The sequence below is a fragment of the Scyliorhinus torazame genome, chromosome 10 (genome assembly GCF_047496885.1).
Source record: "Scyliorhinus torazame isolate Kashiwa2021f chromosome 10, sScyTor2.1, whole genome shotgun sequence".
Classification (NCBI taxonomy): Eukaryota; Metazoa; Chordata; class Chondrichthyes; order Carcharhiniformes; family Scyliorhinidae; genus Scyliorhinus; species Scyliorhinus torazame.
The window spans coordinates 115,750,574-115,773,983 of record NC_092716.1 but is presented as its reverse complement, the minus strand read 5'-3'; the positions used below and the strand labels follow the sequence as shown (position 1 = coordinate 115,773,983).

The following is a 23,410-nucleotide window of genomic DNA, read 5'->3' as shown; positions in this document are numbered from 1 at the left end:
TAGAACACGCTGGCGCTCCCGCGCATGCGGCAACTCGTGCCAGCCGGCGGAGGCCCGTCTTTGGATCCTCACTGACTTCAGGTGAAGTCCCGGAGGACTGGAGAATAGCCAATGTTGTTCCTTCGTTTATGAAGGGTAGCAAGGATAATCCAGGGAACTACAGGCCGGTGAGCCTTACGTCAGTGGTCGGGAAATTACTGGAGAGAATTCTTCGTGACAGGATCTACTCCCATTTGGAAGCAAATGGACATATTAGCGAGAGGCGGCATAGTTTTGTGGAGGGGAGGTCATGTCTCACTAACTTGATAGAGTTTTCAGAAGAGGTCACAAAGATGATTGATGCAGGTAGGGTAGTGGATGTTGTCTATCTGGACTTCAGTAAGGCCTTTGACAAGGTCCCTCATGGCAGACTGGTATAAAAGGTGAAGTTACACAGGATCAGGGGTGAGCTGGCAAGATGGATACAGAACTGGCTAGGTCATAGAAGGCAGTGAGTAGCAATGGAAGGGTGCTTTTCTGATTGGAGGGCGGTGACTAGTGGTGTTCCGCAGGGATCAGTGCTGGGACCTTTGCTGTTCGTAGTATTTATAAATGATTTGGAGGAAAATGTAACTGGTCTGATAAGTAAGTTTGCAGACGACACAAAGGTTGATGGAATTGCAGATAGCGATGAGGACCGTCAGAGGATACAGCAGGATTTAGACCATTTGGAGACTTGGGTGGAGAGATGGCAGATGGAGTTTAAACTGGACAAATGTAAGGTCACGTATTTTGGAAGGTATAATGCAGGTAGGGATTATACAGTGAATGGTAGAACCCTCAAGAGCATTGAAAGTCGGAGAGATCTAGGTGTACATGTCCACAGGTCACTGAAAGGGGCAACACAGGTGGGGAAGGTAGTCAAGAAGGCATACGGCATACTTGCCTTCATTGGCCGGGTCATTGAGTATAAGAATTAGCAAGTCATGTTGCAGCTGTATCGAACCTTAGTTAGGCCACACTTGAAGTATAGTGTTCAATTCTGGTCGCCACACTACCAGAAGGATGTGGAGGCTTTAGAGAGGGTGCAGAAGAGATTTACCAGGATGTTGCCTGGTATGGAGGGCATTAGCTATGAGGAGCGGTTGAATAAACTCGGTTTGTTCTCACTGGAATGACGGAGGTTGAGGGGCGACCTGATAGAGGTCTACAAAATTATGAGGGGCATAGACAGAGTGGATAGTCAGAGGCTTTTTCCCAGGGTAGAGGGGTCAATTACGAGGGGGCATAGGTTTAAGGTGCGAGGGGCAAGGTTTAGAGGAGATGTACAAGGCCAGTTTTTTACACAGAGGGTAATGTGTGCCTGGAACTCGCTGCCGGAGGGGGTGGTGGAAGCAGGGACGATAGTGACATTTAAGGGGCATCTTGACAAATACATGAATAGGATGGGAATAGAAGCATTGCGCAGGTCAAGGACACACAGCCTGATTGAGAGAGATACAGACCGAGTGAGAATTTGGTAATTTGGTGCAGTGAGGTAATTCGGTGAAGAGTGGGAGAAGGTGCTTTTTCACTACTGTTTTGTTCTCTCTCTTTCTTCGGGCCTAATTTTGGGAGCCGTTCGGAGGAGGAGGAGCAGTCTCTGTGAGTATAAAAACCTAACGGAAACTTCCTGTTTTCCAGTTTGTTTCCCAAAAGTGACGTCAGAGGGAAGCTGTGATAGGAGTGGTTGATAGCAAATCTGCCCCAAATTTTTAAAAAAACACAGCTAAACTCATAAACTTAAATTAAACTAATTAATTAATTAGTGATGGCTGGTCAGGTGATGTGCTTGAGCTGCTTGATGTGGGAGCTGGCAGATCCCATTGCGAGCTGCAGCGACCACATCTGCAGTAAGTGTTGGCTGCTCGAAGAGCTCCGGCTCAGAGTTGATGAGCTGGAGTCTGAGCTTCAAACACTGAGGCACATCCGGGAGGTGGAGACTTACCTGGACACTGTGCCTCAGGAGGCAGTCACACCTGTCAGAGTAAGTAGTTTAAATCCTGCCAGTGGCCAGGGGCAGCAGGGTGTGACTGCAAGTCAGGCAGGTAAAGGGAACCAGCAGTCAGGAACTCAGGAGCCTCAGCCCTTGATCCTGTCCAACAGGTATGAGGCACTCGTTCCCTGTGTGGATGGCGAACAGGGCTGCAGGAAGGATGAGTCAGCTGACCAAGGCACCATGGTTCAGCAGGCCATTCAAGGGGAGGGAGTAAATAGGCAAGTTGTAGTTGTAGGGGATTCTATTATCAGGGGGATAGATAGTATCCTTTGTGAGCAGGATAAAGAGTGCCGCATGGTATGTTGCCTGCCCGGTGCTAGGGTGCGGGACATCTCTGACCGGCTTGAAAGGATACTGGAGAGGGAGGGGGAGGATCCAGTTGTTGTGGTCCATGTCGGTACCAACAACATAGGCAAGTCTAGGAAAGAGGACCTGTTTAGAGATTATAAAGAGCTAGGATTCAAATTAAAAAACAGATCCTCAAGGGTCATAATCTCCGAATTACTGCCCGAGCCACGTGCAAATTGGCATAGGGAGGCAAGAATAAGGGAAGTTATCACGTGGCTGAAAGAGTGGTGTGGGAAAGAGGGGTTCCTTTTCATGGGACACTGGCATCAGTTTTGGGACAGGGGGGACCTATACCGTTGGGATGGTCTCCACCTGAACCGAGCTAGGACCAGTGTTCTGGCGAAAAGAATAAATAGGGTGGTCAATAGGACTTTAAACTAAAGATTGGGGGGGGCAGGGAAAGTCAGGGAACCAAGAGGTGAAGTAATCAGTGGGAAGCGTAGCTGCTTAGGAATACAAAAAAGCACGAAAAGACAAAACTCAGGAGAGGTTACGATAGTCCCCATCCCACAAAATATGACACAGTGTATGGAAAGGCTCAGTAAACCAAGGTCCACCACACTAAGAAAACAAAAAGGGACGGTCAATAGAGAATTAAAGGTGCTATATTTAAATGCGCGCAGTGTACGGAACAAGGTAGATGAGCTTGTGGCCCAGATTGTGACTGGCAGGTATGATGTGGTAGGCATCACAGAGACATGGTTGCAGGGGGTTCAGGACTAGCATTTAAACATCCAGGGATTCACAACCTATCGAAAAGACAGGGAGGTGGGCAGAGGGGGCGGGGTTGCCTTGTTAATTAGGAATGAAATTAAATCAATAGCACAAAATGACATAGGGTCAGATGATGTGGAGTCTGTGTGGGTAGAGTTGAGGAACCACAAAGGCAAAAAAACCATAATGGGAGTTATGTACAGGCCTCCTAACAGTGGTCAGGACCGGGGGCACAAAATGCACCACAAAATAGAAAGTGCATGTCAGAAAGGCAAGGTCACAGTGATCATGGTGGACTTCAATATGCAGGTGGATTGGGTAAATAATGCTGCCAGTGGACCCAAGGAAAGGGAATTCATTGAATGTTTACAGGAGGGCTTTTTGGAACAGCTTGTGATGGAGCCCACGAGGGAACAGGCCATTCTGGACTTAGTGTTATGTAATGAGCCAGACTTGATTAAATATCTTAAAGTAAGGGAGCACTTAGGAGGCAGTGATCATAATATGGTAGAATTCAATCTCCAATTTGAAAGAAAGAAGGTAGAATCAGATGTAAAGGTGTTACAGTTAAATAAAGGTAACTACAGGGGCATGAGGGAGGAACTGATGAAAATCGACTGGGAGCAGAGCCTAGTGGGAAAGACAGTAGAACAGCAATGGCAGGAGTTTCTGGGAGTAATTGAGGACACAGTGCAGAGGTTCATCCCAAAGAAAAGAAGGGTTATCAGAGGGGGGATTAGGCAGCCATGGCTGACAAAGGAAGTTAGGGAATGCATCAAAGCAAAAGAGAAAGCCTATAATGTGGCAAAGAGTAGTGGGAAGTCAGAAGATTGGGAAGGCTACAAAAACAAACAGAGGATAACAAAGAGAGAAATAAGGAAAGAGAGGATCAAATATGAAGGTAGGCTAGCCAGTAACATTAGGAATGATAGTAAAAGTTTCTTTAAATACATTAAAAACAAACGGGAGGCAAAAGTTGACACTGGGCAGCTCCAAAATGACGCTGGTAATTTTGTGATGGGAGACAAGGAAATAGCTGAGGAACTAAATAAGTACTTTGCGTCAGTCTTCACAGTAGAAGACATGAGTAATATCCCACCAATTCCGGAGAGTCAGGGGGCAGAGTTGAATATGGTAGCCATCACAAAGGAGGAAGTGCTAGAGAAACTAAGAGGTCTAAAAATTGATAAATCTCCGGGCCCAGATGGACTACATCCTAGAGTTCTAAAGGAGATAGCTGAAGAAATAGTGGAGGCGTTAGTTATGATCTTTCAAAAGTCACTGGAGTCCGGGAAAGTCCCAGAGGATTGGAAAATCGCTGTTGTAACCCCCCTGTTCAAGAAGGGAACAAGGAAAAAGATGGAAAATTATAGGCCAATTAGCCTAACCTCGGTTGTTGGCAAGATTCTAGAATCCATTGTTAAGGATGAGATTTCTAAATTCTTGGAAGTGCAGGGTCGGATTAGGACAAGTCAGCATGGATTTAGTAAGGGGAGGTCGTGCCTGACAAACCTGTTAGAGTTCTTTGAAGAGATAACAAATAGGTTAGACCAAGGAGAGCCAATGGATGTTATCTATCTTGACTTCCAAAAGGCCTTTGATAAGGTGCCTCACGGGAGACTGTGGAGTAAAATAAGGGCCCATGGTATTCGAGGCAAGGTACTAACATGGATTGACGATTGGCTGTCAGGCAGAAGGCAGAGAGTTGGGATAAAAGGTTCTTTTTCGGAATGGCAACCGGTGACGAGTGGTGTCCCGCAGGGTTCAGTGTTGGGGCCACAGCTGTTCTCTTTATATATTAACGATCTAGATGACGGGACTGGGGGCATTCTGGCTAAGTTTGCCGATGATACAAAGATAGGTGGAGGGGCAGGTAGTATGGAGGAGGTGGGGAGGCTGCAGAAAGATTTAGACAGTTTAGGAGAGTGGTCCAAGAAATGGCTGATGAAATTCAAAGTGGGCAAGTGCGAGGTCTTGCACTTTGGAAAAAAGAATAGAGGCATGGACTATTTTCTAAATGGTGACAAAATTCATAATGCTGAAGTGCAAAGGGACTTGGGAGTCCTAGTCCAGGATTCTCTGAAGGTAAACTTGCAGGTTGAGTACGTAATCAAGAAAGCAAATGCAATGTTGTCATTCATCTCAAGAGGCTTGGAATATAAAAGCAGGGATGTACTTCTGAAGCTTTATAAAGCATTAGTTAGGCCCCATTTAGAATACTGTGAGCAATTTTGGGCCCCACACCTCAGGAAGGACATACTAGCACTGGAGCGGGTCCAGCGGAGATTCACACGGATGATCCCAGGAATGGTAGGCCTAACATACGATGAACGTCTGAGGATCCTGGGATTATATTCATTGGAGTTTAGGAGGTTGAGGGGAGATCTAATAGAAACTTACAAGATAATGAATGGCTTAGATAGGGTGGATATAGGGAAGTTGTTTCCATTAGCAGGGGAGACTAGGACCCGGGGGCACAGCTTTAGAATAAAAGGGAGTCACTTTAGAACAGAGATGAGGAGAAATTTCTTCAGCCAGAGAGTGGTGGGTCTGTGGAATTCATTGCCACAGAGGGCGGTGGAGGCCGGGACGTTGAGTGTCTTTAAGACAGAAGTTGATAAATTCTTGATTTCTCGAGGAATTAAGGGCTATGGAGAGAGAGCGGGTAAATGGAATTGAAATCAGCCATGATTGAATGGCGGAGTGGACTCGATGGGCCGAATGGCCTTACTTCCGCTCCTATGTCTTATGGTCTTATGGTCTTATGATACGGACCCAGGAAGTGTAGAAGATTTTAGTTTAGATGGGCAACATGGTCGGCACAGGTTTGGAGGGCCGAAGGGCCTGTTCCTGTGCTGTACTTTTCTTTGTTTTTTGTTCTTTGGCGCGGCGTCAACCACTCCAGCGCCGGCCTAGCCCCTGGAAGTGCGGTGGATTCCACAACCTCCGGGCGGCCCGACGCCGGAGTGGTTCACGCCCCACTCTTTGGCACCGGTAGGGCCCACCCGTCGGTTGGGGGAGAATCCCGGCCTTGTTTCTGCAGGGTGGTAACTTTCAGAGAGAAGTGTTCTAAAACTACTAAAGAGGCAATCGGTGCAAGAAGATAATAATGGAAGCTGAGCAAATGTGTTTATGGCCTGAATGATGCCTCGAGGATGTGTTCAACTAAAACCATATCCAGTAATGTTGAATTGGTATCATAAAAGGGGAACTTTCAGGTATCTTCACGATGCATGTCAATGATGTCTGAGGTGGTACTGCAGAATCTGAGAAATGTTATTAATTGGATTAAAGAGAATTTAAGATTGAGAGTTATTGGTTTAGATATTAAGAGTAAGCCTGGACTGACTTTAAAGCAGCAAGCCTGTTTAGAGAGCTGGTTGATCCTGCTAAGTCATCACAAAGATGCAGATGTCTAAAGCAGAGAAATCAGTTGTGGAGCTTGATTTGTCAGTTGAATTGATTATGTACTCAGCCAAAACCAGATGCTAGTTTTGATACGTTTGAATTAAGTGCTATCATGAAACACCCTAAAGTCAAATATGTTTCAAGGGCCAATAAACCATTTTAAAAATGTTACATTGAGGAATGTGTACCTAAGTGTCTATCCTTGGGTGATGTAAAGAACATGAAATAAGTCATTTTTAATGATGCTTCTCATGCTAATCTTCCAGATCGGGTTTTTGAGTGCAGCTCGTTTCATAATTTTGTTTCTGGGTGACAATGGGAAATATTGTTCCTTCGAAGACTGGGAAGCTGAGAAAACAAAAAGGGTTGTTGAAAGTACATTGGCTACGGAATTACTGGCTTTTGTGGAAACAGTGGGTATGGGATTGTGATTGTCAAATATTTTAAGGAAAATTCTATGCAGGGGAAGTACTGAAGATAGTTTGCCCAAATAAGTAGATTATCCTCATGGGATAATGTACACTGTGCAAAAAGTGAGTGAAAAAAGCTGACGAATTGGACCTTGAAAGAAATGTTGGCAAGAAAGGAAATCTTCAAAAGCAAATAGGTTGATCGACGTAATAAATTAACTGTTTCATAAAATGGCATTTGTCCTAAGAACTTGTTGGAGTTTTGAGGGGAGGAGCATCTCAGTGCAATGCTTTGTATGGAATATAGAAAAAATATTCTTCTTTGTTTTGAAATTTGTGCATTAAGTTTTATTGAAAGAGAAAGAAGGGAATCTATTAATTGTATCGATTGAGGCTAAGTACATATAGATGCAGGACATTGTTTGGATGATTACTTAATACATTTTTAAAATTCATTCATTGTAGTGGGTGCCGCTGACTGGGCCAGCATTTATTGCTCATCCCTAATTGCCCTTGAGGGGGAAGTTAAGCATCAACCACTTGGAGACACTGACAGAGGAGTAGAGTGGAGTCAGAGATATATACCTGTAATGTTCCACTGGAAATAAATCTATTCCAAGTCAAAACTGGTTCTGGCTTCTTCCTTCACTAACTGTCTATCAAGAGGATAACAGAGGCATGATCTTACTAAATGGTGGAGCAGACATGCAAGGCCATTTGGCCTACTCCTATTTCTTATGTTCATATATTTTTACAATGCCTGACTACTCCAACTCGGTTAGACTTAATACAAAGGGACGACAAAGTTGCATTTTATGATTTCACTGTCTGACCTCAGATTCTCATGAAATCAGGGAAAGTGACCACAGGTCACCGAATCACATTGCTGACCTATATGGATGAATAAGGTTTCAGATTGAAGACTAAATGGAGCTCAGGTTGGCCAGTTATCTTTGCCATGGATGACAATTTTGCCAGTGTGGTAGACACATGTATTCAGCTCATTTACATTATAACAGTGTCCAAAAGACAGGACTGTATCACAAGCCAGACATTACTGTGTGGGAGTTTAGTGGTTGTCCACATCAGAAGAAACTGAAACCTGGGGGAAGTAATCGAACACTTTTAAACATTGGGATGTCATGCGACTCAACACCCAACCGAGGGGCATGGCATTAAAGGCACAGAACTCATGAGGCCATAATCGCCAACTCTTCTCATTTTTCACTTAAACGGGAACATTTTTGCAGAGTAAAGTCATGGGAACAGAATAAATTATCCCTTAATGCTACATTACACTCAGATCAACATTTTTTCTCTGTTAATCATCTCAAGAGTACTGTCAGATGAGGTAATCAACACAAGTGACAAGAGTGAATTTTGTAAAACTAAAATAGGTACATTTTACACTGCTGCTTTACCTGTGCAGGTAGGGTACCATCATTTCTCAGGACAACAGGCAGCTTCTCTTTTTGATCCAAGAGTAAACGTGAATAGATCAGCAAGGGGTTCCCTATCTTATTGCGGAGCAAAGGCTGAAGGATACTGATCCGGGGCAGGTTCCCATCTCCGACTATATCAAATACCAGGGGTTTGGATTTAGGAACACTGGAAAAGAAAAGATGAGAAGAGAAGGCAGAATAAATACATCTCAGACTACTGAAAATACAACTATATTTATTTGTCATTCATTCTTTAATATTAATCTTGCAACCCACTTTTGAAAATGTTTAGATTTTTGCTTCCTGTAGTCGAGATTTCTCGGTTCCTCCATCCTTTTATCTGAAGTAGCAGCATTACTTACATGTTGTTTCATGAGTACCGGTATCTATCTGCAACTTTGCCCAAATCATCATTTCTTGTGTGAGCATAGATTGCGAATGTCAGTCGGAATGAAGCCTGATCCTACCCTCCTGTAGATCTGTATTTCCAACACAGATTACTGCATAGTGACCAGGCACTAGGGGCAAAGTACTCAATTGTAAATCTACCAGGGCATTAGTAGGTCTGAGACTAAGGGGTGGATTTTCCATTGCTCAACGCCGGTATTGGAATTGCTAATCAGGCGGAGCATGGCGGGTTTCCCGAAAAATGGATTTGCCACCCATTGCTATACTCTGATCCCCCACCGGCGGTGGCAGCGCACTACCCACGACTACCCCAACCCCTGCACCACCATGAAGCTCCGATTCCCTCATCAGGAACTTCATTGGATCAGCTTTGGTGTGAGACTGGCCAAGCGCAGCCCTGGTGCGGTGGATCACAAGGGGGGGGTCAAGGCACTGATGACGTTACCCTCTTCCACGACTAGGTTGCAGAGGGAGGGTCCCCCAAGGGTCCAGGGCATTGGGCTCCCCATCAGGTCCCTTCATCAGACCCCCCACCAGTCATCCCCCATCAGAGACCCCCATCAGTCACTCCCATCAGAGGCCCCTATCAGACCCCCAATCAGTCACCCCTGTCGGAAATCTGAAGGAACATCCAGGCAGTACAGTGGAAAATCACTGCATTCTCACTTACCTTGTACTAACATCTGCTGCCTCAGACAAAACTCTTCAAAATAGCAGCTGTTTCAAGTTTCAGAGGCTTCCTCGAAAGTCCAGAACATTTGAAAGGGCTTTGAAATGCAATTATTCCATTCAATTTCACACAGCAGTACATTTCACTCGCCAGTGATTGATAGTTTAATTGGTTCAGTTGCAGGTGCTTGGTGGATTGTTTATTTACCTTTCTCTTCCTTTATGCATCTCCATTACCTTGCTTTGATCCTAACCACAATATTTATAAGCACTCCTGCTAAGATTGACAACTCCTCACCCCAGCAAAGTGTTTTCATTTATTTTTCACAGCTGAAACTATTTCTGTCTAAGGCGGCAAATGTTTGGTAAGAGTAAGTGAAAATGAAGTGATTTTTCACTGTGTGTCGGGAGGGGGGAAGTGACCCTTCATTCCTCCGGTGGGAAGGGGGGTGGAGGATGCCCCTCCTTATCAGCATGGGGTGGGGGGGGGGGTTGGATTAGCTTTGTGCAGGGGAGGGGGGCTGCCAGTGGACCTTGGGATTTGGCTGCCCGTTCAAAATGGCAACCTGATACCAAATTCTGATGGGATCTGGTGAAAGAGCTAATGATGGACATCTGGACTCGAAACGTTAGCTCTTTTCTCTCCCTACAGATGCTACCAGACCTGCTGAGATTTTCTCGCATTTTCTCTTTAGTTGCACTTTACATACACTGCCATGAGGGGTTATGGGGAGAAGGCAGGAGAATGGGGATGAGAAAATATCAGCCATGATTGAATGGCGGAGCAGACTCGATGGGCTAAGTGGCCTAATTCTGCTCCTCTGTCTTGTGGTTTTATGACAGCCCATCACCCAAACATACTGCATCACATTCTGTGAAATACTTCCAGCTTTCCTGCAGGATAACGGGGTTCATAACCAGAGGTAGTAATACAAAACCGGCAGGGGACAGGCACAGCTGAATGTGGTTGCCCCCATGAAAAGAGAAAGTGGACAATACCATAAAGGAGTGTCTATGAGTGAGCCTGAGGCGAGCAGCAGGGCTGAAACCATCGGAGATAATGATATGCTCACACGTAATCCCCCTCTTCACGTCTACCCCGCTCAAATTTGCAATTTTTCTGACTTTCAAGCTTCAGTTAGTGTAAGTATGCAAATCATGCTTCTCCCCCACCAACCCTCCCATCCTACACTTGTATCATTCTGCGTTAAGATGGAAGCAAAACATTGGCGGAAGATAGGAAGACAGTGAAGAAGAATAACTACTCATTCCCTGCCACACTCAGTCAGCAGCTCGGATAGTAACATTGTGTATAATTTAAGGTAAGAAGCCTTACAACACCAGGTTAAAGTCCAACAGGTTTGTTTCGAATCACTAGCTTTCGGAGCGCAGCTCCTTCCTCAGGTGAGATGTAACCAAGGGAAGGTGAAGCATTGTACTGCGGTTAATGAGGAATTTGGGTTGTGTTCATTGTACCGCGGTTGATTGAGTTGCTAACAGTCAGTTTGGCCAGAAAGCATAAGTGTTGATTGCCTCCACTGTTCCTCCTCTTCCTCTGCTATACATCTGATGGCAAGGGATGGTGAGGTTATGCAGCATGCTCTATCACACACTCTGTCAAATACTGCAAGGTTCCTGTAGAGGTGTTCCACCCGAATGTTCTGCTTGAACATATTTCATCAACATGTGTAACTACTCTTAACTATTTATGTATCTCAGATCTATTTGTTCTTCTGCCCCAGCAATTCACAATATAATTTATATAAACCAATGATATACCCAGGTGTTGCTTCCGCGGCAGCTTCAAATATGCACTGGTAGGTCTGCATTGTTTGGGGAGTGAACGCAACAACCGCAAACTTATGGTCAAAGCTCGGGATGCTCATCCGGGCGGGGATCACATCAAAAATATCACCAATACGAGCAGCAGCCTACAAAAGAAAAACAAAACAATGGTGAACCAAAAAGTAACATCTGAATATTAGTTGAGCAAAATACTGCAGGTGAATCTGAAATAAAAACAGAAAATGCTGGAAATACTCAGCAGGTCAGGTCAGAGTTAAGGGGCCATATTTTTGTGACCCAGAAAGGTCTGGAATGAGTGCAGGAATCAGCAAAATTGATTTCCTTTCAAAAAGCACCCCACATAAATATCCCATAAACGTGAAAAGGTAGAAATTATGCATCCGCACACAGCAATCTAGACCTCTGAGGTGAATTATAACATCACACTTTGAGAACCTTGGTGAATACCTGGTGAGGCGTTGGGGACATTCTGTCAGTTTAATGAAAAATGTTTGGCAACTTCAAATGTCTTTGTTATTTGCTGTTGTAAAGGTTAAATATGTTTACTGCAGTGATTGACCACAATGTTCTGTCCTGTAAAAGTAAGTTGACCATTACACTGACTAGCATTGAGATGCACTACTGTACTTTAACTAGTGAAAAAAGTGCTTTATGCAACCAAACCTACAGAAAACAGAGCTTGTGCCATGATCTGAAGTTATTTAAATATTCACAGCATTTTACCTTAGAACAAAATAGCCAAAAAGCATCGGAGACATATGAGGGGGCATTGATGGTGAGTAGGAACATAGAAACCGAGAAGTAGGACTCGGCTATTCAGCCCATTGAGACTGCTCTGACATTCAATACAATCATAGCTGATCATTCACTTCAATACCTTTTTCTTACACTATCCCATTCTCCCTTTATGCATTGGTACTTAGACATCTGTCAATATCTGCTTTCTCCCAGTGAGCCTGAGAAGACACAGCCAGAGTGAGACACAGCAAAGAGCGAGTTTGGGAATTTGAAGCTAGGTGGGAATTTGAAGCTGGGTGGGGAGGAAGTGTTTTTTATCCCTGGTAAGTGACTGGCAAGTAGTTTTTCTTTTTTCTTCTTCTTTTCATTGGTATATTTATTTTTTCTTCGTTTTGTTTTTGGAATTGTAGTTGTATAGGTTAACCGAAGGTTTAAGACATGGCAGGAAATCCCAGACCCGTGTCATGCTCCTCGTGTGCGATGTGGGAGCTCATAGACACGTCCACTGTCCATGGCTCCTTCACGTGCAAGAAATGTGTCCAGTTGCAGGTCCTGTTCGACTGCTTGACAGCTCTGGAACTGCGGATGGACTCACTTTGGAGCATCCGTGATGCTGAGGACATCGTGCATGGCACATTTAGCGAGTTGGTCACACCGCAGGTGAAAGTTACTGAGGGACATAGAAAATGGGTGACCAAAAGACAGAGCAAGAGTAGGAAGGCAGTGCAGGTCTCCCCTGCGGTCATCTCCCTGCAAAACAGATATACCGCTTTGGATACTGTTGAGGGAGATGGCTCACCAGGGGAAGGCAGCTGCAGCCAGGTTCATGGCACCGTGGCTGGCTCTGCTGCGCAGCAGGGCAGGAAGAAGAATGGCAGGGTTATAGTGATAGGGGACTCAATCGTAAGGGGAATAGACAGGCGGTTCTGCGGACGCAACCGAGACTCCAGGATGGTATGTTGCCTCCCTGGTGCAAGGGTCAAGGATGTCTCGGAGCGGCTGCAGGACATTCTGGGGGGGGGGGGGTGGAGAGGGTGAACAGCCAGCTGTCATGGTGCACATAGGCACCAACGATATAGGTTAAAAAAACGGGACGAGGTCCTACAAGCTTAATTCAGGGAGTTAGGAGATAAACTAAAAAGTAGGTCCTCAAAGGTAGTAATCACAGGATTGCTACCAGTGCCACGAGCTAGTCAGAGTAGGAATGTCAGGATAGATAGGATGAATCCGTGGCTCGAGAGATGGTGCAAGAGGGAGGGATTCAAATTCCTGGGGCATTGGAACCGGTTCTGGGTAGGTGGGACCAGTACAAACCGGACGGTCTGCACCTGGGCAGGACTGGAACCGATGTCCTCGGGGGGTGTTTGCTAGAGCTGTTGGGGAGAGTTTAAACCAATGTGGCGGGGGATGGGAACTGATGCTGGAAGTCGGAAGGTAGTAAAACAGGGACAGAAACAAAAGGCAATAAGGGGGAAAGTGTAAGGCAGAGAAGCCATAGTCAGAAATCAAAAATGGTGACAGTACAAGGTACAGTGACTGAGGGGAGCTCAGTGACTAGGCTCAGTAATACTAAAAGGAATAAAACTGGAAGTAAATGCATAAATGGTAAGCGACACGGCAGGTTGTTACATGAAGATATGGGTTCAACAACAAAGAGAATTAGGAGAAAAGTTAAGAGGAAATATAACTCAGGAGAGGTTACTGATCGAGGTGTTAAGATTCAAAACAGAGGTATAAAAGCCAACATAAGTGTACTATACCTGAATGCTCATAGTATTCGGAATAAGGTAAATGAGTTGATGGCGCAAATCATCGTGAATGACTATGATTTAGTGGCCATTACTGAAACATGGTTAAAGGATGGTCAAGACTGGGAGTTAAATATCCGAGGGTGTCAAACTATTCCGAAGGACAGGGTGGATGGTAAGGCTCTGTTATTTAAGGATGACATATGGGCAATAGTAAGGGATGACATCGGTGCTATGGAGGATAAGGTTGAATCCATTTGGGTGGAAATCAGGAATAGTAAGGTGAAAAAGTCACTGATAGGAGTAGTCGCTAGGCCACCAAATAGTAACATTATGGTGGGGCAGGCAATAAACAAAGAAATAACTGATGTATGTAGAAATGGTACAGCAGTTATCATGGGGGATTTTAATCCACATGTCGATTGGTTTAACCAGGTCGGTCAAGGCAGCCTTGTGGAGGAGTTTATAGAATGTATCCACAAAAGTTTCCTCGAACAGTATGTAATGGAACCTACGAGGGAACAAGCGGTCCTAGATCTGGTCCTGTGTAATGAGACAGGATTGACTCATGATCTCACAGTTAGGGATCCTCTCGGAAGGAGCGATCACAATATGGTGGAATTTAAAATACAGATGGAGGGTGAGAAGGTAAAATCAAACACTCGTGTTTTGTGCTTAAACAAAGGAGATTACAATGGGATGAGAGAAGAGCTAGCTAAGGTGGACTGGGAGCAAAGACTTTGTGGTGAAACAGTTGAGGAACAGTGGAGAACCTTCCAAGTTATTTTTTACAGTGCTCGGCAAAGGTTTATACCAACAAAAAGGAAGGACGGTAGAAGGAGGGAAAATCGACCGTGGATATCTAAGGAAATAAGAGTATCAAATTGAAGGAAAAAGCATACAAAGTTGCCACCCAGGTTGATAGGGTTGTGAAGAAGGCCTATGGAGTGTTGGCCTTTATTGGTAGAGGGATTGAGTTCCGGAGTTGGGAGGTCATGTTGCAGCTGTACAGAACTCTGGTACGGCCGCATTTGGAGTATTGCGTACAGTTCTGGTCACCGCATTACAGGAAGGATGTGGAGGCTTTGGAGCGGGTGCAGAGGAGATTTACCAGGATGTTGCCTGGTATGGAGGGAAAATCTTATGAGGAAAGGCTGATGGACTTGAGGTTGTTTTTGTTGGAGAGAAGAAGGTTAAGAGGAGACTTAATAGAGGCATACAAAATGATCAGGGGGTTGGATAGGGTGGACAGTGAGAGCCTTCTCCCGCGGATGGATATGGCTGGCACGAGGGGACATAACTTTAAACTGAGGGGTAATAGATATAGGACAGAGGTCAGAGGTAGGTTCTTTACGCAAAGAGTAGTGAGGCCGTGGAATGCCCTACCTGCTACAGTAGTGAACTCGCCAACATTGAGGGCATTTAAAAGTTTATTGGATAAACATATGGATGATAATGGCATAGTGTAGGTTAGATGGCTTTTGTTTCGGTGCAACATCGTGGGCCGAAGGGCCTGTACTGCGCTGTATTGTTCTATGTTCTATGTTCTAAGTGGCAAAGATTAGTGGGAGTCTAGAGGACTGGGAAATCTTTGGGGGGGGGGTCAACAGAAAGCTACTAAAAAAGCTACAAAGAAGAGTAAGATAGATTATGAGAGTAAACTTGCTCAAAATATAAAAACTGATAGTAAAAGTTTCTACAAATATATAAAACAAAAAAAGAGTGGCTAAGGTAAATATTGGTCCTTTAGAGGATGAGAAGGGAGATTTAATAATGGGAGATGAGGAAATGGCTGAGGAACTGAACAGGTTTTTTGGGTCGGTCTTCACAGTGGAAGACACAAATCACATGCCAGTGACTGATAGAAATGAGGCTATGACAGGTGAGGACCTTGAGATTATTGTTATCACGAAGGAGGTAGTGATGGGCAAGCTAATGGGGCTAAAGGGAGACCAGTCTCCTGGACATGATGGAATGCATCCCAGAGTGCTAAAAGAGATGGCTAGGGAAATTACAAATGCACTAGTGATAATTTACCAAAATTCACTCGACTCTGGGGTGGTCCTGGCGGATTGGAAATTAGCAAACGTGACACCACTGTTTAAAAAAGGAGGTAGGCAGAAAGCAGGTAATTATAGGCCAGTGAGCTTAACTTCAGTAGTAGGGAAAATGCTTGGGGCAGCACGGTAGCGTTGTGGATAGCACATTTGCTTCACAGCTCCAGGGTCCCAGGTTCGATTCCGGTTTGGGTCACTGATGGTGCGGAGTCTGCACATCCTCCCTGTGTGTGCGTGGGTTTCCTCCGCGTGCTCCGGTTTCCTCCCACAGTCCAAAGATGTGCAGGTCAGGTGGATTGGCCATGACAAATTGCCCTTAGTGTCCAAAATTGCCCTTAGTGTTGGGTGTGGTTGCTGGGTTGTGGGGATAGGGTGGAGGTGTTGACCTTGGGTAGGGTGCTCTTTCCAGGAGCCGGTGCAGACTCGATGGGCCGAATGGCCTCCTTCTGCACTGTAAAATCTATGATGCTGGAATCTATCACCAAGGAAGAACTAGCGGGGCATCTGGATGGAAATTGTCCCATTGGGCAGACGCAGCATGGGTTCATAAAGGGCAGTTCATGCCAAACTAATTTAGTGGAATTTTTTGAGGATATTACCAGTGCGGTAGATAACGGGGAGCCAATCGATGTGGTGTATCTGGATTTCCAGAAAGCCTTTGAAAAGGTGACACACAAAAGGTTGCTGCATAAGATAACGATGCATGGCATTAAGGGTAAAGTATTGCATGGATAGAGGATTGGTTAATTAATAGAAAGCAAAGAGTGGTGATTAATGGGTGTTTCTCTGGTTGGCAATCAGAAGCTAAGCTAATGGTGTCCCTCAGGGATCAGTGTTGGGCCCACAATTGTTCACAATTTACATAGATAATTTAGAGATGGGGACCAAGGGCAATGTGTCCAAGTTTGCAGATGACACTAAGATGAGTGGCAAAGCAAAAAGTGCAGAGGATGCCGGAAGTCTGCAGAGAGATTTGGATAGGTTAAGTGAATGGGCTAGGGTCTGGCAGATGGAATACAATGTTGACAAATGTGAGGTTATCCATTTTGGTAGGAATAACAGCAAATGGGATTATTATTTAAATGAGAAAATATTAAAACATGCTGTTGTGCAAAGAGACCTGGGTGTGCTAGTGCATGAGTCGCAAAAAGTTGGTTTACAGGTGCAACAGGAGAGTAAGAAGGCGAATGGAATTTTGTCCTTCATTGCTAGAAGGATAGAATTTAAGACTAGGGAGGTTTTGCTGCAATTGTATAAGGTGTTAATGAGGCCACACCTGGAGTGTTGTGTTCAGTTTTGGTGTGCAGAGCAGATTCACTAGGTTAATCCTAGAGCTGAAGGGGTTGGATTACGAGGAGAGGTTGAGTAGACTGGGACTGTACTCATTGGGATTTAGAAGGATGAGTGGGGATCTTATAGAAACATATAAAATTATGACGGGAATAGATAGGATAGATGCGGGCAGGTTGTTTCCACTGGCGGGTGAAAGCAGAACTAGGGGGCATAGCCTCAAAATAAGGGAAAGTAGATTTAGGACTGAGTTTAGGAGGAACTTCTTCACCCAAAGGGTTGTGAATCTATGGAATTCCTTGCCCAGTGAAGCAGTTGAGGCTCCTTCATTAAATGTTTTTAAGATAAAGATAAATAGTTTTTTGAAGAATAAAGGGATTAAGGGTTATGGTGTTCGGGCCGGAAAGTGGAGCTGAGTCCACAAAAGATCAGCCATGATCTCATTGAATGGCGGAGCAGGCTCGAGGGGCCAGATGCCCTACTCCTGCTCCTAGTTCTTATGTTCTTAAAATATTCAATGATTGAGCTTCCATAGCCCTCTTGGGTAGAGAATTCCAAAGGGTCACAATGCTCTGTGTGTAAAGAAAATAGTCTAATCTCGATTCTAACTGGCCCCACGAATTGGAGACACAGACTTGGGGAGGCTCGCAGATGCGGTCGTTGCCAGGAGGGATCTCCTGTTCCCCTGAGTATCTCGGAGGGTGAGCCACAGGGCAGCCAGTGCCGGCTGGGATGAAGTGGCAGCGGCCACCAGCTCGGGCAGCGTGACAAAGCGGACAGGCCTCCAGTGCTGCAAAAAGGTCAAAGGTTGCATGTGTGAGTTGGCACTCCCCACCCCCACCTCTCCCACTGTAGTTTTCCCACGCTAATCACCCCCCCAACCATTCCTTCACCACCCAACCCTTACTTCACCCCCCAATTCTTCCTTCACCCCAACTCTTACTTTCCCCCCAATACTTCCTTCCCCCAAGACATCCTTCCCCCCACCCTTCCTCATGCCTGCCCTTCCCTCACCTCCCAACCCTTCCTTCATCCCCCAATCCTTCGATAAGCACCCCAATCCTTCCTTCCACCCAATCTTTCCTTCCCCACAACGCTTCCTCCCATCCAATCCTTCCATCACCCCGCCAATCCATCCTTCACTCCCCAACCCTTCCTTGCCACCCCCAACACCTCCTTCACCCACCCCCCTCCCAATGGTGAACCACATATGTGGCTAACAATGCCCCCTTTGTGTCCCCGTAGGAGAGGTTGGGAGAGGGCACAGACTGGCGGCATGAAAGTCCTCACCACTTTTGAGGAATGGGCCCTGGAGGCTATGGGGTGGGCGGGAACAGAGCAGCCACCACCGCGGAGGTCGACGCATGCCGCAGAGGTGAGGACCCACTGGGCTCCACCTGGATGACCTGTCATACGTGAGTTGTTAATGCCATTCAGACTGACCCATCCCTCCCACGGACCACATGTTCATTCCCCTGCAGGGCCTCCGGCAGACAGTGCCAGCCCATCTGGCCTCCCATGAGACAACCTCAGAGAAGAGCTCCAAGAATGCCAACATAGATGCGTCACTGCTGTCATTCACCCCCTCCACCAGTGCAGAGACACACACGTCAGTGGGCAACATTAGTGGTCAGGCTTCTTGGCACAATCTGGTGAGCATAACGCAGTTGCAGATGCACATCAGGTGAGGGAGAGGTGAGACAGAAGTCGGAGGTCTGCTGGTTTCCAGGACCCAGCTGGGTCCATCAGATGCTGAACCTCTGGAACATGTTTACCCGGAGCTGATGCAAAACCTCGGGTGCAGGGGTGATATTCAGAGGGAGATCTCAGCAACATTCCAGCAAGTCCATAGCCAATTGGAAGAGTGCCAGAGGCTACGGGTGCAGGAGATAGCGCCAGCGGTACATGGCACCAAGGCCAACATTGTGAACGCAGTGGAGAGCCTGTTGTACAATGTCGGCAGCATGAGTGGAGGTGTCTAAGGCATGGCACAGTCGGTGAAGAACATGGCTGAGGGCTATGGTAGACTGTTCGACTCGCGGGATGTGACCAAGTGGCAGGCGGACCTTGATGGGGCACTGTGGGACATGTCCCAGTCTCAGACAGGAATGGCCGAGGCACTGCGGAGCTTGTCCCAGTCACAGGTGAGCATTGCGAGGCACTGTAGAGTATGGCTCAGTCACTGAGGAGTATCGTTGAGGGTGTCGACAACATGGTGCAAACATTGGGGAGCCGCCAGGGCTGGCATGGCCAGATGACACAGGGGCAGCCGGGTCTCAATCCAGCTGCCCCTGTGTATTGAGGTGAACCCCAGGGCCCTGTGGGCAACCTGGAGGAGGGGGTGCTGGGTGACAACCCAGACCCATCCTATGGGCTGGCGACAGTGGCTACCAGCTCCCCCAGGTTCCACACCTCTGACAACAGTACAGGGTGGCATGGCTGCACATGTGTCGCCATTAAGTGTGCTGGGGTCCTCCGGCTACAGAGCCCCCAGAGGAAGCCCACCAGGGACAGTGAAGGCCACAGCACATCATACGCAGCTGGCTGCCTGTACCTCTGATGTGCATCCTGGAGGTACACCTAGATGCAGCGGTAGAGCAAGAAGGCCACGCACATTATGGATCTCTGAGAGGACACTGGGGCGGTGGGGTACATGGAGGTAAGGAGGGGAGTGTGCGTGGGTGGAGAGGGGGTAAGGGGTTGGGGGTGGCAGGCAGTGGCGAGAGTGGGGCAGCACCATCGGGAGAGTGGAGCAATGATGTACACTTGTTCTGAGCCACCTCCCATAACCCAGCCTCCAACTCCTTCCCCAGCTCTTCCTCCCACTTCCGTTTAACTTCTCCTTTTGGGGCTCCCTCCCAATCCATTACTTCCATATAAATCTCCAATACCCTACTCTTGCCAACTCCTGATTCAACACCACATTGTCCTGCTTCCCCGGGGGCAGGTTCATGTTTTTCAGAAGGAATACTAACCACTTGCTAGGGAAACTGCTGGGTCACGGGCGGTTGCTGGATATGGGGTGGTTCCTGTTAATTTTATGGAAACAGGGCTTAAGTGGTGATAATTCTCGCCACACTATGGCAGGATCATCTATGGGAGCGGGACGGTTGCATCGCAAACGGTTTGGCGCCAGTGCGGTTCTCGTTTTTGGCGTGTCCCACTATACACCGGCCTCGTCATGCTCTCGCCTGAGTGCAATGAGGCCATGAATCGCGGCCAATGTAAAATTCTTTCATATGATGGTCATATTCCAAAAGGTTCTTTTCCAACAAGGTTATTAATTAGCCCTTTCCCATTACATAAAACAGTCTGTTCTCTAGTCTGTTCCTCAACTTACTGCTCTGGAAATCCATCCCCTACACACTCCAGAAACTCACCATCCACAGTATGAGTGCTCATTAGGTTCACTTGTGAATGAAAAATGAAAATTTTCACTTCAAATTGAAGTTGGCCATGAAAACTGCTATTAGCCATGCTACATGCTTCTCTAATCTCCTGATTAATACCATGACCCATACTACCACCACTGTTTGGTGGCCTTTAAAAAACTCCAACCAATGTTTGCAGACCATTGACTTTTCTTAGCTCCACCTAAACAGTTTCCACATTTTATTCTTCTGATCTGAGATCCTCCTTTACTAATGTACTGATCCCATTCCTTATTACCAGCACATCACCATCTCCTCTTCCTTTTTAACTGTCTTTCCTAAATGTTGAACAACCTTGAATATTCAGTTCCTCGTCTTGGTCAGTCTGCAGCCATATTTCTGTACTGGCAATGAGCTCATCCCCATTTACCTCGATTTGTGCCTTTAAAACATCTACTATGTTGGGAATGCTGTCCACATTCAGCAAGAGGGCCCTTATGTTGGTCCATTACATTATGCCACATTCTAAGCCTAGTCAATGCTCACTTTCGTTTCACCAGCCTTCTAATTTCATTTGTAACTTTTCAAATTCCCGTTACTAGCGTTACTTCCTCCCAATTTGAGTTAATCCTCCAGTTCCCATCCCCCTGACAAGCTAGTTGAAACTCTCCTGTGTTGTGGTGAACGTATTATGGCAACCATTCGCCACTGTATTGCATTGTTGTTGTTGCCCTTGTGGGCTCCACCTATGGACCATTGTATTGTATTACACCGCTTGTATCATGATGGTGCCCTTGTGGGCTCCTCCCCTGGCTCCGCCCCCTTGAGGGAGGTATATAGAGCAGCTGCCCAATAGGCGGCTCTCAGTGCAGAGCAGTCACAGGCGGGCACTGTTCTAGTTGATTAAAGCTACTGTTCACTTCAACTCTCTGTCTCGTGTGAATTGATGGTCGCATCAATTTAATCAACTACAACATCGTGATGGAAGCAGCCCTCAAACCTGATCGACCCATAGACCGTGGAAGCCAAAGGGATTTTTTCGCACTGGCTCCGATGTTTTGAGGCCTACCTCGCCGCCTCCCCCTCGCCCTCCGTCACCAACAAACAGAAGCTGAGCCTCCTCCACGCCCGGGTGAGCCATCAAATCTCCGTGCAAACCGAGGAAGCGACCACATACGCAGACGCGCTCGCGGTACTGAAGCGGCAATACGTGAGGCCGGTGAACGAAGTGTTTGCGCGGCATCTCCTCACCACTCACCGCCAACGCCCCGGAGAATCGCTGGAGGAGTACCTATGCGACCTGAAAGACCTTGCGCGAAGCTGCAACTACAAGGCCGTCACGGTCTCACAACACATGGAACTTGCTATGGTGATATACATCACTGTCAGTACACAAAGGGTTAATGTACGTACACTACACCTAGCTAGACACGAGAGTGAGCACCAGAGACATGACACACAGCCAGTCAACCAATAGGTCAGTAAGATAGGACACGACCAATGGGCATTCAAGATACACAGAGGTGACACTACCACAGGAGGGCATTACACCAACCCATATATAAGGACACAGCACACATGCTCAATCTCTTTCCAGTGGAGACACTCAGTGGGTACACAGGGTTGATTTGAAACACATCACACCCACCACGTGGATTGTAGCAGACTGGTTTGTCAGTCTGAGTAGCTATAGCAGGATTAACAGTCGCGTCGAATCCAAGTAGGAGAATTGTTAACAGTAATAAACGTGTTACCGCTATCTCCAAGTCTGAACCTCCCTTTGTCAGAGTGCACATCAAGGAAGCAGCTTATGCTACGCCAAGAGCATAACAAAACATGGTTCCAGGAGTGAACTGTTTCAATCCATATAGTTAAAACTCAGCAAACAGTGACTACCAGCAACAGCAGCCAGGCAAGATGATGTTCGAGATTCCGGTCCCGCAGCAGCTCAAGTACCAAGGCAATCTCAGTGAAAACTGGCGTTGGTTCAGGCAGAGGTTCGAGATCTACCTGGTAGCGTCCGACTTAGATGGCGTGGCGGATGCAGAGAAAATAAAGCTTCGACTTACCATCGCGGGTCCAGAAGAAGCTGAAATCTTCCAGACCTTCAGATACTCAAAGGGGCAAAACAAAGGCAACTTCCAAGCAGTCCTGGACAAATTCCAAGAATTCTGCGAGGAACATACAAGAAGAAAAGGTAAAAGAGGCACCATGAGGTAGGCTTGCAGCAACGAATGGCAGTTTTGAATTGCAGCCACCTTAGTGCAGTTGCGCGAAGAGCGCACAGAAGACAAAGGTCCGTTTGCGCATGCGCGAGAAGCCGCACATGCGCAATTGAAAAGAAGGCCCCAAGTAAAGGAACAGCGATATGCGCATGCGCAATCGCTTCCTACGCGCTACATCACACTCGTCATGACATCAGAGGCCCTGGACCACGCCCACTTAAAGGGGAAATGTCCCAAAACACAAAAAAAAAATGAAAGCCTCAAAACCAGGTTCTTTCACCTGGAACGACAGTACAAAGCCTGAAATTCGACCAGTAGCTGAAAGTAACCTCCGAAGAACCCCGCAACAAGCGGTTAGCACCGCCCAAAGAGATGATACAGTCCTTGAAGACTATGACTCAGACCTTGAATTCTTCTTTGGACATCGCGAGCCCAATGCCAGCTCCGACACAAAACGTGATGATATTGGTCTTGGAAAACAACGACTCAGCTGAAGCTTTCACCTTGGGAGGCTACCCAAGTACCAAATCTGAACCGCAACTAGACATGTTGCACATTGACGACCCCAACGACGAGTTCTTCAGATTTGAGGATCTTCAGCCCAGCAGATATGACATCCTGACTCGTGAGTGCAGGATTATGCTGCGGCCTGACACCAAGAGACAGAGAGCAGCCTGCTGCCACACAGAGAGTGGTCCATGCACCGCGAAGGGTCCCCGACTCCACACAGAGAGTGGTCCACGCACCACAAAGGATCCC

The 23,410-nt window shown here is 46.6% G+C and overlaps 1 protein-coding gene across 1 annotated transcript in view; it reads right to left on the bottom strand.

The window, feature by feature from the left end:
• hydin (HYDIN axonemal central pair apparatus protein) overlaps positions 1 to 23,410 on the bottom strand; it is a 1,604,351-nt gene that overhangs the window by 362,030 nt on the left and 1,218,911 nt on the right. Inside the window, exons 62-63 of the mRNA XM_072518656.1 lie at positions 11,196 to 11,347; positions 8,319 to 8,505 (exon numbers count right to left, since the gene is read on the bottom strand). Coding sequence (XP_072374757.1) covers positions 8,319 to 8,505; positions 11,196 to 11,347 — 339 coding nt within the window. The remainder of the gene's footprint in view (positions 1 to 8,318; positions 8,506 to 11,195; positions 11,348 to 23,410) is intronic.